Source organism: the organism of the source record quoted next, unplaced genomic scaffold (assembly GCF_019419815.1).
Source record: "Pyrus x bretschneideri cultivar Hongxiangsu unplaced genomic scaffold, Pyrus_bretschneideri_v1 Contig41, whole genome shotgun sequence".
NCBI lineage: Eukaryota > Viridiplantae > Streptophyta > Magnoliopsida > Rosales > Rosaceae > Pyrus > Pyrus x bretschneideri.
This window is the reverse complement of record NW_025999735.1, coordinates 494,324-509,627: the sequence shown is the minus strand read 5'-3', so window position 1 is coordinate 509,627 and position 15,304 is coordinate 494,324. Positions and strand designations below refer to the sequence as shown.

General features: G+C 37.6%; 1 protein-coding gene across 2 annotated transcripts; it reads left to right on the top strand.

The window, feature by feature from the left end:
• The first annotated feature begins 3,371 nt into the window (after nt 1–3,371).
• Nucleotides 3,372–14,575, top strand: LOC103933889 (auxin response factor 8). Of its 2 annotated transcripts, none has more exons than XM_048566407.1 (13): nt 3,372–3,951; nt 4,119–4,342; nt 4,473–4,529; nt 4,630–4,785; nt 4,895–4,979; nt 8,316–8,406; nt 8,492–8,656; nt 8,733–8,855; nt 9,247–9,322; nt 10,163–10,310; nt 12,356–13,347; nt 13,444–13,634; nt 14,045–14,575. In XM_048566407.1, exons 1-13 carry the CDS (start codon nt 3,909–3,911, stop codon nt 14,217–14,219), a joined length of 2,526 nt encoding a protein of 841 aa, XP_048422364.1. In that variant the 5' UTR covers nt 3,372–3,908; the 3' UTR covers nt 14,220–14,575. The 2 variants fall into 2 exon arrangements, with proteins under 2 accessions (XP_048422364.1, XP_048422363.1); XM_048566406.1 differs by having other exon boundaries at nt 3,373–3,951; nt 4,110–4,342.
• The last annotated feature ends 729 nt before the right edge of the window (nt 14,576–15,304 follow it).

The window sequence follows — 15,304 nt, the reverse complement described above, 5'->3', positions numbered from 1 at the left end:
ATCAATTATAGTGTCTTATATATGGTGTTTTTAATAAATAAAAAAATCTAATATTCCAAAAAAAAAATTTGTTGACAAAACTGAATAATTTTAAAGAGGTTGTTAGTACTCTACAATTTACTAGCCAATTATCATGCGCTCGATCATGGCACCAATTTAAATTTTTTGGTATTGGTACGGAGCTTTGTAATAATAAATATTGAATTTATAGTCCTCTTACGGCTGGTTTGGTACACATGATTGAATCGAAATAGATAACCAAAGTATGTTGAAGGTGGAAGTGAATGGTTATTCATTTGGAGGAGATTAGAAGAGGATTAGCTATGAAAGAAATCCATCCCTTTTAATTTTACCATATTAAGGAGGATTTAAATGGATAATTATTCGTCATGAATAATCTATTTATTATTCTCTAGGTGGTCATAATTTTATAATTCCTTTTTTTAACGCATGTTTAATTTAATAAGTTATCCATTTCAATCCAATTATGTGTTTTAAATGAATTCTTATTACAATATAAAAACTTCGTTTCATAGGCTTGCGTACACAGAAGAGGATAAATAGTTACCTAAGAATATCTCCAATGCTTATCCTTGTATCTGTTCTCACCACCGTATGTCCTTAAATTTAAGAACTTTGTGGCTTCCAATGTGCTAGAATTCCCAGCCCCAAAAAATTCCTCACAATTGTGGACTGCGTAGGTACTCTCAAATGTGGTGGGGCCCAAGTTTATTTTGAGTAAGGTGAAATTCCAAGCATATGATGGAACTCTCAGAATGCTGTGCAGCTTTCAATGGGCGGGTCCCGCAACTTTTTCTTTTATTTATTGGTGGGATATCAACGACTATGACAGTTTTGTTTTTTAGTTTTTTGTAATTTTACTAATTAGACTAACGGCTACAAAATAAACAATGATGTTTTAATCATTTAGAATGTGCTTGTTGCAACAAATTATTATAGATTAGATTAAATTTAATAACTAAATTAGACGATATTAATGAAGTATTTAGTACAATGTAGAACTCAAAAACTTGATAACTAACAAACTAAATTGTTTTATTATTTAATTCATATTTATTAATATTTAATTATTAGTTTATCTTTTTCTTTTTTCTAGAATACTCTCTCTCTCTATCTAAACTTATCCCTCTTTATCCTGTGCCACTTTCTCCCTCTTCCTTTCACTATTTTCCTCCGTTTCAACTATTTTTTTTTTTAATGCAATCCTCTTCATTTCAAATTTTCTATAGAATCCTCCCCCCTCTTCCCTCACCGCCCTTTTTTCCCTCTGCCACTCTCTCCCTCACCTCTCCCCCGTTTCCTTGTGCTGAGTGTTCGTCGGAGCTCTCCACCTAACGCCTCTTCTGACTTTTTTTTTCTTCGGAAAATATCGGGATTTTGTGGAAATTTTACTTTTTTGTTCTGAATTTGTGTGGAGGATTCGTCTGTCGGTGCTTCTGGGGGTTTTATTGTTTTTGTTTCGAATTTTTTGGGTTGAATTTTGAGATTTAGGTCGTGGGTGGGGGTGGTTTCAGATCTAGGCATAGGTGTGGGAGTAGGAGGTGCAGACGACAAAGGCGTGCAAACGATGTTGGAAACAGGATTAGCAATCTCATGCTTTTTGGTGGGTTTATCTAAGTTGATGCCCTTAGTCGGAGCGCGTCTGGCTTAATTCATTGTCTGTGCTCTCACCAAACACGGATTAATAAGCTTAGCTACCCCAATCGAGTCTAGTGAAACTTAACAAGGGCAAATTTGTTTAACCTTCTTAAGTGGGAGTGGACTCGCTAGGACTACTATCCCATGTTTGTTATGTCTGAGGACTAAGTTAAATGAGACTAGCAAATTAGTCTCCCGCTGAACCATGGGATTGCTAAAAGACCTAACCAAACGCCTATTTCCCATGAACTGGTGAGAGCAACCCTTGCTTAGCTTTGTTTCCTTCCTTCTCTCCAAAATCCCAATCAATCTATAAATCTCGCTACAAATCTGAACCACAAAATCTTGATTTCACTGATTCCCTCCAAAAACCCTTTTCTTATTTTCCACTGAATCCCCATCAAACCCGCCTACATTCACATTAATCCGTAAGCTTTAATTTCCATAGGGTTTTCAGAGTTCTGTAACTGTGGAGATAGAAAGTAGGTAGTCGTCAAAATGCTAGGTGGGTTGTACAGAGACCTTTCTCCGCCCTATTCAACGAAGAAAGAGAAGCCCGGCAACGACACGGTGTGGTCGAGCAGCACGAAGATGGCGTCGCAGACGATTCTGAAGGCACAGAATAAGCCCAGATCGTCAAATGCGCTGCAACCGAAAATTACAACATCAACGACGGTTGCATTGTCACCGACAGTGATATACGGTGACGTTGATAGAGAGACTCGGTGAAAGATTTAGTTGCAAAGAAGAAGAAAGACTTGGTGAAAGGTTTAGTTCAAGTACTTTGTGAGGATTCAGTTTCATTTTTTACTAAAGATCGGTTCCAAATACATTTTCACAGAAAAACTATTTTTAGTTATTTTAAAAGCAATTCTAAATGAACCATAATCCAGTCTAGCTTAATCGTTGAAATTCAATCCGAAATAATCTAGTGCAACAAACGCACCTTTAGTCCCTAGATTTAAGGTTTATACTGACAGTTCCATTAGAGCTAATATTCTTTTAGAGACACGTATATTTTTTTTAAGTCCCTAAAATATGGACTCCCGTTAGAGATGCTCTTATCACTCACTTTGTCATGCTGCAACATTCTTTGAATTTCACTTCCATAACATCAAATGCTACGATAGTTTTGTCTTCGCAAATCCCCTATACATTGAAATCACTTTGTAAGGTTTCACCACTCACCATTCTAAATAAAAGGTTCGCTCATCTTCTATTCTATGGCCTGTTTGAAAATGCTATCAAAATCGCATGTAGATCTCTAAAAGAATTTCTAAACAATGTTTGATAATTACATATTTTTACTAAAAATCTCGACTCACTAATAATAAAAGCGCTTACAAGCGGAATTATTTCACATGCAAATTGCATATGACGCTAACGCCATACGTTGTCCCTGCGTGTGATGTGTGAATGCAGAGCGTGATGATAGTTCATAGCATGAATGAATAATACGGTCATGGGAACTTGTCTTGAAAAATACTTACGTAAACAACTTTTATTAAAGTAAGACATAGTCCGTACTCTGACAAGGACCACTGAAGTATGGTGGCACATGGATACTGTCACATCAGTCCCATATTGAACGGTCAAGATTTACAGGTACGGATCCCTGGACGGCGATGATGAGAGGTTCCCGTATCGCTCCCAGACTCTCTTGTGGTCTGAGGTCCAGCTCGGTCGGGACCCTTATAAGAAGGGAAAGAGTGAAGACCCTTACTCTTTCCTTTCCCTTTCCCTCTCTCTCCTCTCTCTCCTCTGTTCGGCACTCTGAGTTGCAACTTTCAAGGCAAAATCTCTCTCTCTCTCTCTCTCTCTCTCCCTACTTTTCTCTCTCTTTGGCTTTTGGGGGGTTTGAATCGAATGGACGGTGATAGACCGGAAAAGGAGGAGGAAAAAGCTTTTTGAGTAACAAATATCAGCTTCGAGCTTCTGCTTCTTCTTCTTCTTCTTCTTCTTCTTCTGCTTCCATGGCGATCTCTTAGAGGAGAGCGTGATGCTTCCATGGAGGGAGGGGAGGGGTTTCCAGTTTCCTCCGTTTGGGGCTTCAAATTGTAGAAAAGGATGGTAATTTCGTGGAGAAGGATGGATAAATTGGATAGCTTGAAGTAGTAGTAGTAGTCAGGAACTCCATCTTCTTTCTTCTGTTGGTGAGGGTGGTTTTGCAGATTAGGGTTTTTCTATGTGTGAATTTTTAAATATAATTAGGGCAAGGTTTAGGTTGATATTTATATATATTTAGTGATATGAAGCTTTCGACATCAGGGTTGGGTCAGCAGGATCATGAAGGTAAAAACCATATTTTTGAATAATTTTTTTTGCTTTTAGTTTATTATATTTCTGATATTTTAGTTTTAGGTGTAGCTTTCTGAAATTTCTGTAATTGATTACTATTATTGTTGCTGTCAATGTTAGTGTTTTTTGTTTATTGAACTGAAAAATGGCAGGAGGGGCAGGAGGAGGAGGATTGGAAAAGAAGTGCTTGAATTCGGAGCTTTGGCATGCGTGCGCGGGACCTCTGGTGTCCCTGCCGACACCTGGGACTCGTGTGGTCTACTTTCCGCAGGGCCACAGCGACCAGGTTGCTGCCACTACCAACAAGCAAGTTGATGCCCACATACCAAACTACCCGAACTTGCCACCCCAGTTGATCTGTCAGCTCCACAATGTGACCATGCATGTGGGTTCCCTTTGCCTTTTTTGAATTTTGATTCAGCTGCCTCACTTTCAGTTGCTTATTTCTTATAGAAGAAAGAACGCAAGTTAAAAATTGAAACCCAAACTGGAATTGATTAAGCTTTGGATTTCAGGCAGATGTGGAGACAGATGAAGTATATGCCCAAATGACACTGCAGCCTTTGACGCCGGTAAATGCTTATGTTTTTTTCGGTTTTATTTGTTGAAGTATTTTTAGCATTACCGTAATAAGTTGTAATGTTATTTGAAACCACACCCGTTCTCACACAGCAAGAACAAAAGGAAACATTTCTTCCAATGGAGTTAGGGCTTCCAAGCAAGCAACCGACAAACTACTTTTGCAAGACATTGACGGCGAGTGATACTAGTACACACGGAGGCTTCTCTGTTCCTCGTCGTGCTGCCGAGAAAGTTTTTCCTCCACTGGTACTTCCCTCCTCAAACTGTTATTGTCTATTTGTTTCTTCTTTATTTGACTCTAGTTGGTTAGTGCTGCTTTTTATTTAAACCCCATTATTTTTATAATGTCTTGCAGGATTTTTCGCTACAACCTCCAGCTCAGGAACTAATTGCTAGGGATCTCCATGATGTTGAGTGGAAGTTTAGGCATATTTTTCGAGGTATGATTTGGACTTGGAGCATTTCTTTCTTGTGTTGCATTTTAGGGTATTTTATATCTCAGTTTATCATCTATTTTGCTTTAACAAATAATTTCTTCTGTAACCGAAAAAATAATTTCTTCATTAATATACTTGAAACTTAAAATTATTTTAAATGCTAGTATTCTTCTAATTGTTGGCAACATAAAACTATTGTTCATCAGACATAATTCGTGCGAGGAAAGCACAAATGTGCAGTTTCTCTTTCTTCTTCTGTTATTCAAGCAATGGAAGAAATTTTAGGTTAGAATCATTCATGCAGCTGCAGGATTGATTAGTTTGTCAGGTTATTGTATTTTGGGGGATTTGATCTGCTTTCCATATAGACATTTATATGGAAAGCTAAATATGGTCGCATCAATTGATTGTTTACTTAAAACCCTGGTTCAGTGGATGCCCAGTTAACTTCTTGATGGTACTGTAATTTTAAGTTTTAAAATTATGCTCATGCTGCCTTAATGATTATAATTCAGGTATTAAGCATATTTTCAATAGTAGGTACACTTCTAGGGTAGGACTTTTGTCTGTTCAAATCATTAATGTATAACACATGCAGGTGTTATACATATATGATCACTCAGTGGACTAATCCACTTATTTGTCATGTATCCTTTATGTTGACGGTGTCATTAAATTTTTCTGATGGACGTTGTTTAGCTATCAATGTATAACCCTGGCGATGAGGAACAAGAAGTTTTAAGGATTTATTGCTGGAAGAGTTAAAATGAGAATACTATCCAAATCCTTTTAGGATTGGATTAAAACTTTCAGGGCTGGGTTTCATTATTAGTTTCCTAGTTTTCTTTAAAGTTTCCCGTTTCTAGAAGGATTTGGCTAATTTCCTATTCTATTTTGGATTAAGATTTCTTAGGTATAATGCTCTTTTCAAACTCCCTTTTGTACCTCATAGAGGACAGATAAGTTTATGATAAGTTAAATTCTTGAGTTAAATTTCCTGCTATAGGAGTTTATTTGGGGTGATTTCAAATTTCAATTCTTGGTGCAAAGGACAAGAACAGGTGAGAGGCCCATGGTGCGATTCCAATTATCTTTTTACTATTGTTTTACCTTATGTTTTCTGTGTTTTCACTTCGTCTAAACTATCTAATTTCTGCTGCCCTACTCTGTCCTACACCACTTGGCATGGTATACATAATCGTTTCTATAACCCTTCCACTGATGCCACTGAATATTGAAGTCCCAAGTTCCTAATGTGAACAAGACATTTTGATAAGACGCAATTATTAATGCATGAATAGGGAATTGCTTCCGAGGGACTCAAAATCTCAAACATGGAGACTTGATGTAAGCAACCCTTTGTCGTATGAATATGTTAAGGATCACAAGACTTGCCACTATGATGAAAAGTGGACTTGAATCATCATGGAACAATATTTTTGTCAATGGGGTGTTGTTTGAACAGATTTTATCTACCTGGTGTGATCCTTCACACTGAGTTAGTCACCTGAATTAGTGAAGAGACAACCATTCATTGTTTTAAGGTGTGTAGCAATATCAAGGTATTACAAATTAGTAATGAACATTGTTGTGGATAAGAGTAAATGTAATCCATGCTGAAGCTCTTTTAAGGAAAGGGTTGCTAATGTTGGCTGTAAGATGTGGATGAAGCTGAATTATATGGATGATCGATAAAACAATGGAGCTGTGTTTTAATAAGTTTGACCTGCTGTTCCCGCTATTTGCTTGACACACAATGCTGGTCCATTCATTAACGACTTAAGCTTTTGAGCTCTACTGGTTGCCAGCTCCAAGTGCTTTAAGTTTGTTTTCTTTTCTTTGTATTCTTTAGTTCTCGTATTTCTACACAGCCAGGTTCCCTGATAGATTTATGGCACTTAGATAACACATATCTTCTGCTATGTGGTTGCTTTTCATCTTTTGATTCATGTTGGATGAGCTGTTTGACAATCACTACTGTGCTCAATTAGATTAGCTCTTTCTGAGACCTGTGGTGCCCTTGTTTGTTGGAGCAGTTCCGTGATAGTCAGTGCATGAGGCCAAGCAACAGAACTTCTGCTGTTTTGTGGGGGAGTGCTGCAATGTTTCCAGATGACAGAACCAGGAAACAGAGGATATTCTTCCTCTGATTCTTATGATGTCTCTTATTCTTGGGGAAAGAAACTACTTATGATTAGATTGTGGCATGCATAAAATACACAGTTTATGCAGTGGTTTGTGCACGTGTGGTGGATCCAACGTGGCTAATTACTAGGTTTTGTTGAATAGGTGATGCCTGGAATGGTTGCAAAAAAGGATGATTTGAATTTGGGATTTGATAGATGCTCTGGCACCAAATTGATGTGTAACAGGAAGTACAGAGAGAATAGAAGAACCTGGAGAGTAAGAGAGAAATAGGGGGTAGAGGCTTAAGGAAAAAAAGGGATCAAGGAGAGAGAGGCAAAGTAGGATAAACTCAATTCTTTATTGTCAAATCAAAGAATGTGATCCATTGAGAAAATACTAGGCTATCCGAAACCTTTTTGGTGGTTTCCGTAATCTTCATTTTAGCTTATTTATATTTATTTATCTTAACCCACAGTTAGATCTTTTTGTATAGAAATCTCATACAATAAAATATCCTAGATTACTGTAAACAAGGCCAAATAACTAATGAATTATTAATTATAGTAAATAAAATATAACAAAAATAAGCTTACTTTGTAAATTTGTGTGCCTAAGATAAAGATAATTTTTTTTTCCAGCTTCCACTGTCAATGCCTACAGTGTTATGTGATTGTACAAAAACTAAATTTTCAAAAGTAAACTTTTTAAGATTTTTCAAGATTTATGCTTTATAGTTTATAAAGCAGGCTACTCTATTCTCAAAACTTGCCTCTTAAGCGAGTGTTAAGATGGCGGTGATGGTATTGCTTAGTGGAATATGAGCAAAGATACAATCAAATAAAATCTTTTTAAAGTTAGGGAGGGCCAAAGGAGGATGAAATACATGAGCGGAACAGTTTTAAATCTAATATATTTAAATGTTGTTACTTGTTCCTTTATTAGTTTTTTTTGTTGTTATTTTTAAGTGGAACAGTTTTAAATGTAATATCTTCAAATTATTCCTTGATGGATAAACTACGCTTTAGTTTTCTGCATCCTCCCTTTCTTGCCTTCTTCTAATAATTAAACAAGCTGGAATCTTTATTGCTGAAACCACTGTAAAGAAAAAATGCTCTGGACTGCTGACTGGATGATGCTGTCTTGGTGGTCGCCTCATACTGATTAAGGGAATTCTTGAAAACTGACCTGTTCCATCCCTTGCTCTTCTTGCAGGACAGCCGAAACGACATCTTCTTACTACAGGCTGGAGTGTGTTTGTTAGTGCCAAAAGACTTGTTGCTGGAGATTCTGTTCTTTTTATTTGGTATGTCTTTCGTCTCTCTTTTCCTGTGACTTCTCTATATGCATGTAAAATCATGCGTTGATATCCTGGGTACATCCTATAATAGGAATGAAAAGAATCAGCTTCTTTTGGGGATTCGTCATGCCACTCGACCACAAACTGTGATGCCGTCTTCTGTTTTGTCAAGCGATAGCATGCATATTGGACTTCTTGCAGCTGCGGCTCATGCAGCTTCAACTAATAGCTGTTTTACAGTTTTTTATAATCCAAGGTGGCAAAGAGTCCAGATATTTGTTTCCTTGCAATGCTTTTACCACCCCACCTGCTTATATGTTTATGATGTCCAGGGCTAGTCCATCTGAGTTTGTCATACCCCTATCAAAATACATTAAAGCAGTATTTCACACACGTGTTTCAGTTGGGATGCGATTCCGGATGCTATTTGAGACTGAAGAGTCTAGTGTCAGAAGGTATTGTTATTCATGGTCAAGTACAATATTCATATTGTTAACCTAATGATCACCTATGTCATTTGTACAGTTTTTCTTGCAACCATATAATAATTTATTGTTTGGTTATAACTTAAGAGAATGAACAACTTGTATTGATTTTGGCACTAAGTTCTCTAGAATTGAAACACCCAAAAGATCATTAATCATGATGCTTGGGCATTATTTCGAGACTGCATTGTATGGAGGGTTAGGTGGCATATTTGTGTATTTTACTCATACCGAATAAACTAGTTTAGAGCAGAAAATGGACATTTGTTCCTTAATAGTGTTCACCAACTGATTTTTTTCTGTGTTGCATTGATATACTTAAATGTACACAATTGACATGCTTAATGTTTGGCTTGTCAAGGTACATGGGTACGATAACTGGCATAAGTGACTTGGATCCTGTTCGGTGGCCAAATTCTCATTGGCGATCTGTCAAGGTAATGATGCATAATTTGTGTACTGTAGTTATACAATTGCATTTTCTTGTGATTTTACGCCCTGGACTCCTTTTATAATTCTATATAATGTGGTGGGTAAGAATTATATATCTAATGCTGTTTAATGAAAGATTAAGACCTCTGATAGGAAGAACAAATCTCCATCTACTTCCCTATGTTTGTGCCTGTAATACAATGACACAACTTGTCTATGGGACCAATTTTTTTTTAATTTTTTTTTTTAATAGTTTACGGAAATTTAGTTCAATCACAATTGAGCACATCAAAACTGAGTTTCTATCAAAAGACCAGATTGTATTTTTCGTGGTTTCTTTTGTAAGTGTAAATTGTGCTAACCTCATCTCAGCTTGAAAGTTCAAGGACCTCCCTCATGCATTTGAGACGAATCCAAATATCTCAACATTCATCTGTATCTGTCCACTCTGATTGTTAATCACAGCAAAATTCTACAAAGAATTATGCTATTTCAAAGCCATTATCAAGAGTTTTCACTTTTTCTTTCTTTTTTAAAAGCTCAAAATAGGCCCTTAAGCAGTCTCCATCTCTTTCACCACTAAATGGTCAATGTGGTAAATAGTAGACAAAATATTTGATTTGGAAAATGAAATATGAAAGAAGAAATGAAAAGTTAGACAAAAAAGGAATTCAGATTTCACACCTTGAAACCACCTAAACCCTTCTTCATAATCTTTTTCCACATACCGTAATTTTTTACTGGTGCACTTTCTAGACTCGTACCATGATTTACGAGTTTGGACCATTTTGTTTCTGCCTTGCATAAAGTTTTGTTCTTAACAGTTTGTTCTTTTCTTTGTGTAGGTTGGTTGGGATGAGTCAACTTCAGGTGAGAGGCAGCCAAGGGTATCGTTATGGGAGATTGAGCCTTTGACAACTTTCCCCATGTACCCATCACTGTTTCCCCTTCGACTGAAACGTCCTTGGATTCCTGGGGCCTCTTCTTTGCATGGTAAAGTCTATATGTTCAAATGTGGTTTTATTATTTGGTGCCTTTATCTTCAGAAAAATTCAATGCGATTTTCAATTTTTTCTTTTTTCCTTTTGGCATTGAGTTGATAAAATTTGATACACTTTTGTTTGATAGGCTAATTCTGAGTGATATCGATGAGCTCAAGTAAATTTCTGTATGGAGAAGTGTAGATTTGGAATTTGAAAATGGTCCAGTAAAATACTTTTCTTTATGTATGATATAAGCTGTTTAATGTTGGTAATGTTATGGAGGAGCTTTTCTCCTCGGATCTACTTCATGACATTCTATCTCTCTCTATGACGCCAAAGTGATTGAGGAGAGGTCTTGAGTCGGTTGAATACGATTTTAGCACGAAACTGACTTAAGGAACAAAAGATTGGGTGTTGAGAATGCATAAAGAAAATGAGAGTTGTACCTAGGTGAAGTCATAAGGGAAGGTTTAAGAAATTGAGTAATACTGAGAGAGACAATAAGACAGTTCCAAGGCTGTTGAGATTAGGACCCAAATGGAGGATACATGACACTCGAGTTAAACTTTTTGTTACATTTCTTCACTATTAGTTGCCAAAGGTAACATTTCCTGTATGCCTAAGAGCTTCTCCAAGGGTTGAGGTATAGTTTTGAGGCAAAGGTGTACAAATTTTAACAACCTAGGTGGCAGCAGTATAGGAAGGTTCAGGAAACATGACCCAGCTGACAATAGTACTGAGAGAGACAATAAGCCAGACCCCAGGGCTGTTGAGCATTGCACCCAAAAGGACACGTTAAGCAAAACCGCATTGCTAAATTCAGTTTTTCATTATTAGTTGCAAAAAGTAACATTTCCTTATGCCTTAGAGCATCTCCAAGGGGTGAGGTATAATTTTGAGGCAAAATTGAAGTTTAACAACCTAGTTGAAGTATAATAACATTTCACCAAGGGGTGCAGTATAATACCATTTCTTCATTACTTGCAAAAAGTGACATTTCCTTTATTCTTACCCATTTACCTTATCAATATTTTGCCCCCCAGCAAGTGATGAGGCACGGTAGAAACCATTATTATAAATTTGTGTGGATGGTGGAAAGTAGGAACAAGTAGAGTCACGAAATATATTGTATACTGGCAACTAGGAACAAGTAGGAGCATGTTGAGTCACTAAATATTTCTTTTATTCCTACCCATTTACCTTATCAATATTTTGCCCCCCAGCAAGTGATGAGGCACGGTAGAAACCATTATTATAAATTTGTGTGGATGGTGGAAAGTAGGAACAAGTAGAGTCACGAAATATATTGTATACTGGAAACTAGGAACAAGTAGGAGCATGTTGAGTCACTAAATATTTCTTTTATTCCTACCCATTTACCTCATGCTTTTCAACAAGGTATATTTGCCTTATGTGAGGGATGAGGTAAAGTTACCTTAATACTAACTAATTCCTCGGAGACCCAAAATGGCGGTGTGGCAAGGTGCCTCATGGGATACCTAGCCCCTTTGGAGATGCTCTAAAGGACCTCTGTACTCTGATGAAAGAAAAAAGTGTTATTACTGGAGTCTTCAGCCATAGGGGTATTGATTTCTATTTTTATTAGGCCTTGCATATTTAGACTTAAACCTCTGGTGTATTATGGGGCTTTGGACCTTATGAAATTCACTACAAAGTTCCTAAGTTGCTCTTGCCTTCTAAATTGTAATAATACTAATGTCATTGCCTTTAAATTGTTAATACTCATGTTAAGAATCGGTGAATCATTTATATACATCATATTGGTTTTGTTTATGTCAACATAACATGCAAAAGGTTCCGTTTTCCATTGAGACAGCATGACCCATTTAAAATTCTACTTTCCATGCTTTCAGTCGAGACCATGGAATTTGTATTGTTCTGGTCAAGACTCGAAATCATGGTATTTCATTGCATACTATATAATTCACTATAAAGGCAGACGTAATGTTTCCTTTACCCACAAAAACTCGCTTCGTAGGGGCATTAGAAAGTCCAAATAGCTTAATTGTTCTTCTTGGTTCATTGTTACTGCAGATAATAGAGATGAAGCTAATAGCTTAATGTGGCTAAGGGGGGGAGCTGGGGAGCAAGGTCTTCAGTCAATGAACTTTCAAAATGTTGGTATGTTTCCATGGATGCAACAGAGATTGGATTCGACATTGATTGGAAATGATCACAATCAGCAGTACCAGTCCATGTTGGCTGCTGGTTTGCAGAATCTAGGAAGTGGGGATCAACTAAGACAACAGATGATGCACTTTCAGCAGCCTTTTCAATATGTTCAGCAGCCGGGTAGCCACAATCCGATGCTGCAGTTGCAACAGCAAGCAATTCAGCAGTCAATCCCTCATAATATCCTGCAGGGACAGCCACAAGTTTCGATGGAGAATATGCCTCAGCAACTTCTCCAGCAACAATTTAACAATCAAACTGATGTGCAGGTGCAGCAACAGCAAAACGCCTATCAGGATGCACTCAAGGTTCAAAATGAACAGCTCCATCAGAGTCATGTGCCATCTCCATCATTTACAAAATCAGACTTCAGTGATTCAAGCACAAAGTTCTCCGCATCTACTACTCCTAGACAGAACATGCTTGGTACACTGTGTCCTGAGGGGAGCGGAAATCTTTTGAGCATGTCCAGTGCTGGTCATTCAATGCCAACTGAGCAGTCACCTCAACAATCCTGGGCTTCTAAGTATGCACATGGACAAGCCAATGCTTTTTCCAACTCAATGTCATTTCCACCATTTAACGAGAAAGACAACGCAGTCGAGCAAGAGAATTTAAATTCAGATACCCATAATCCTACTCTGTTTGGTGTTAATATTGAATCTTCTGGACTTCTATTCCCAAACACTGCACCCAGTTTTGCGACTTCGTCAAATGATGCTGACATTTCAATGCCTTTAGGGAACTCAGGATTTCAGAGCTCTCTGTATGGTTGCATGCAAGACTCATCTGAGTTGTTGCACGGTGCAGGGCAAGTTGATCCACCAACCCCCAACAATTGTACATTTGTCAAGGTGTGAGCTGAAAGTAATTAGGTGTTTTTGCTTTTCAATTTTATTGCTTTCATCTTTAAAAATTGGTGGACAGATGATACTGTGTTGCTAGTGCAGGTTTACAAGTCAGGGTCGGTTGGCCGCTCAATTGACATCTCCCGGTTCAGCAGCTATCATGAGCTGCGAGAAGAGCTGGGACAGATGTTTGGAATTGAGGGGAAGTTGGAATATCGTCTTAGATCAGGCTGGCAGCTTGTATTCGTTGACAGGGAGGATGATGTGCTTCTCCTTGGAGACGATCCATGGGAGTAAGTTCTCAGATCATTTACATATTACTCTGTTTACCATTAGATTACCTGTATACTAATTTAATTCTTTGACTAGTTAAACTACTGGATATTGTATAGAAAAAAAAATAAAATAAAAAGGAATATGGTTTACATTTTTGGGGAACAAGCAAATGTTATCATGGTATCAGAGTGAGAGGTTTTAAGTTGAATTATTGAAGTGTTAAATGTGAATGCATGATACGAGGTGTTTTATTATTGAAAATAATATCGAAAAGGCATTTTGACCCGTAAGGAATAGTTTCTTTAGTCTTCTCTTGAACATTTCCTTTTAGGCAGTTACTGAAGTATATTTAACCATGCATTATATGAGGGAGCAACAAGTAATAAGACATTTTTGAGGTCTCACTAATATATGAAATCATATTCAGGTCATTTGTGAACAATGTTTGGTATATCAAGATACTTTCTCCCGAGGATGTGCACAAAATGGGGCACCGAGCAGTTGAATCCTTTAGCCCAAATACGGGTCAAAGGTTGAACAGCAGTGGCTGTGAAGGGCAAGATGTTTCAGGGCTACCGTCTCTTGGCTCACTTGAATATTGAAACTTGTTGGTTGTGTGAAACCGTTCCATGTTTTGCTTCTAGTCCTCTTACTATGGGAGACACTTCCAGTTGAATGCATTAGCATGCGATATGAAGCTCAATCTGGTGTTCTCTCTCCTGCCCCCTCTTTTGGCGTGCATTTTCATGGGTATTGTATGGCTTATCTTTTAGAGACCGTTAAGCTCTGATGAAAAAGATGTTTATGGTTAAATATATTTGAAGTTTGGGAAAATCATTCAACGTTAAAGACTTGTAGCATTGTATCCTTAGAAGGATTTTTCTTGTTTCCAGCAGCCAATTTAGCATCCAGAAATTATTGATTATGAAGTGCACTTTTTGTGGGTGCAGCAGCATTATTCTTGCTCTTCCATTTCTGAACGATTATGTGATGCATATATACATATATATACATACATACATATGTATATGTGTGTGTGTGTGTGTGTGATTATGAAGTGCACTTTTTGTGGGTGCAGCAGCATTATTCTTGCTCTACCATTTCTTAACGATTATGTGATGCATACATACGTGTGTGTGTGTGTGTGTGTGTGTACGCGCTCTACCATTTCTTAACGATTATGTGATGCATGCATACGTGTGTGTGTGTGTGTGTGTGTTTCTTTTAGTTGTAGTGTAATCCTATCATTCCAGGGAAGCCTCGTCTCGCAGTTACATGTAAATGCTCGGAGGTACTGAGCCTTGAACTTGTAAAGAATTGAACCAAAAAGTTCACCAAGGTCCTTAGTCGAACGTGGAATCAAACATCCTCAAGGACTCATCAATTTGACCCATTGAGTTTGCATTGGCGCTTGTAAGTTTGGTGGGGCGAGAAACTGAGATGACCTTAGGGTTTGAAGTTTATGTCAAGTAGGGTTGACCTCTTGGACCTCATCTTATTAAACAAAGGAAAAGACGATGTCTCATCCGATGTAAACGTCTCAAGTCTTCATCCGAGTATAGAAGTTTGGGGACAAAGTAGGCCCAATCTCACATGTGAGGTTTATAAATTATATCAATTTGTGAGGGCTTGAGATTCCTTTGTGAACAAATTCACCACTTCCTCCATCCCCTCTACCCTTCCAAGG

What these genes read in the sequence shown, in the direction of transcription:
- LOC103933889 (XM_048566406.1), top strand. Translation starts at nt 3,909, where the DNA reads ATGAAGCTTTCGACATCAGGGTTGGGTCAGCAGGATCATGAAG. An exon ending in GTTTAGGCATATTTTTCGAG is followed by an intron (nt 4,980 to 8,315) that starts GTATGATTTGGA and finishes CTCTTCTTGCAG; the next exon opens with GACAGCCGAAACGACATCTT. An exon ending in GAAGAGTCTAGTGTCAGAAG is followed by an intron (nt 8,856 to 9,246) that starts GTATTGTTATTC and finishes TGGCTTGTCAAG; the next exon opens with GTACATGGGTACGATAACTG.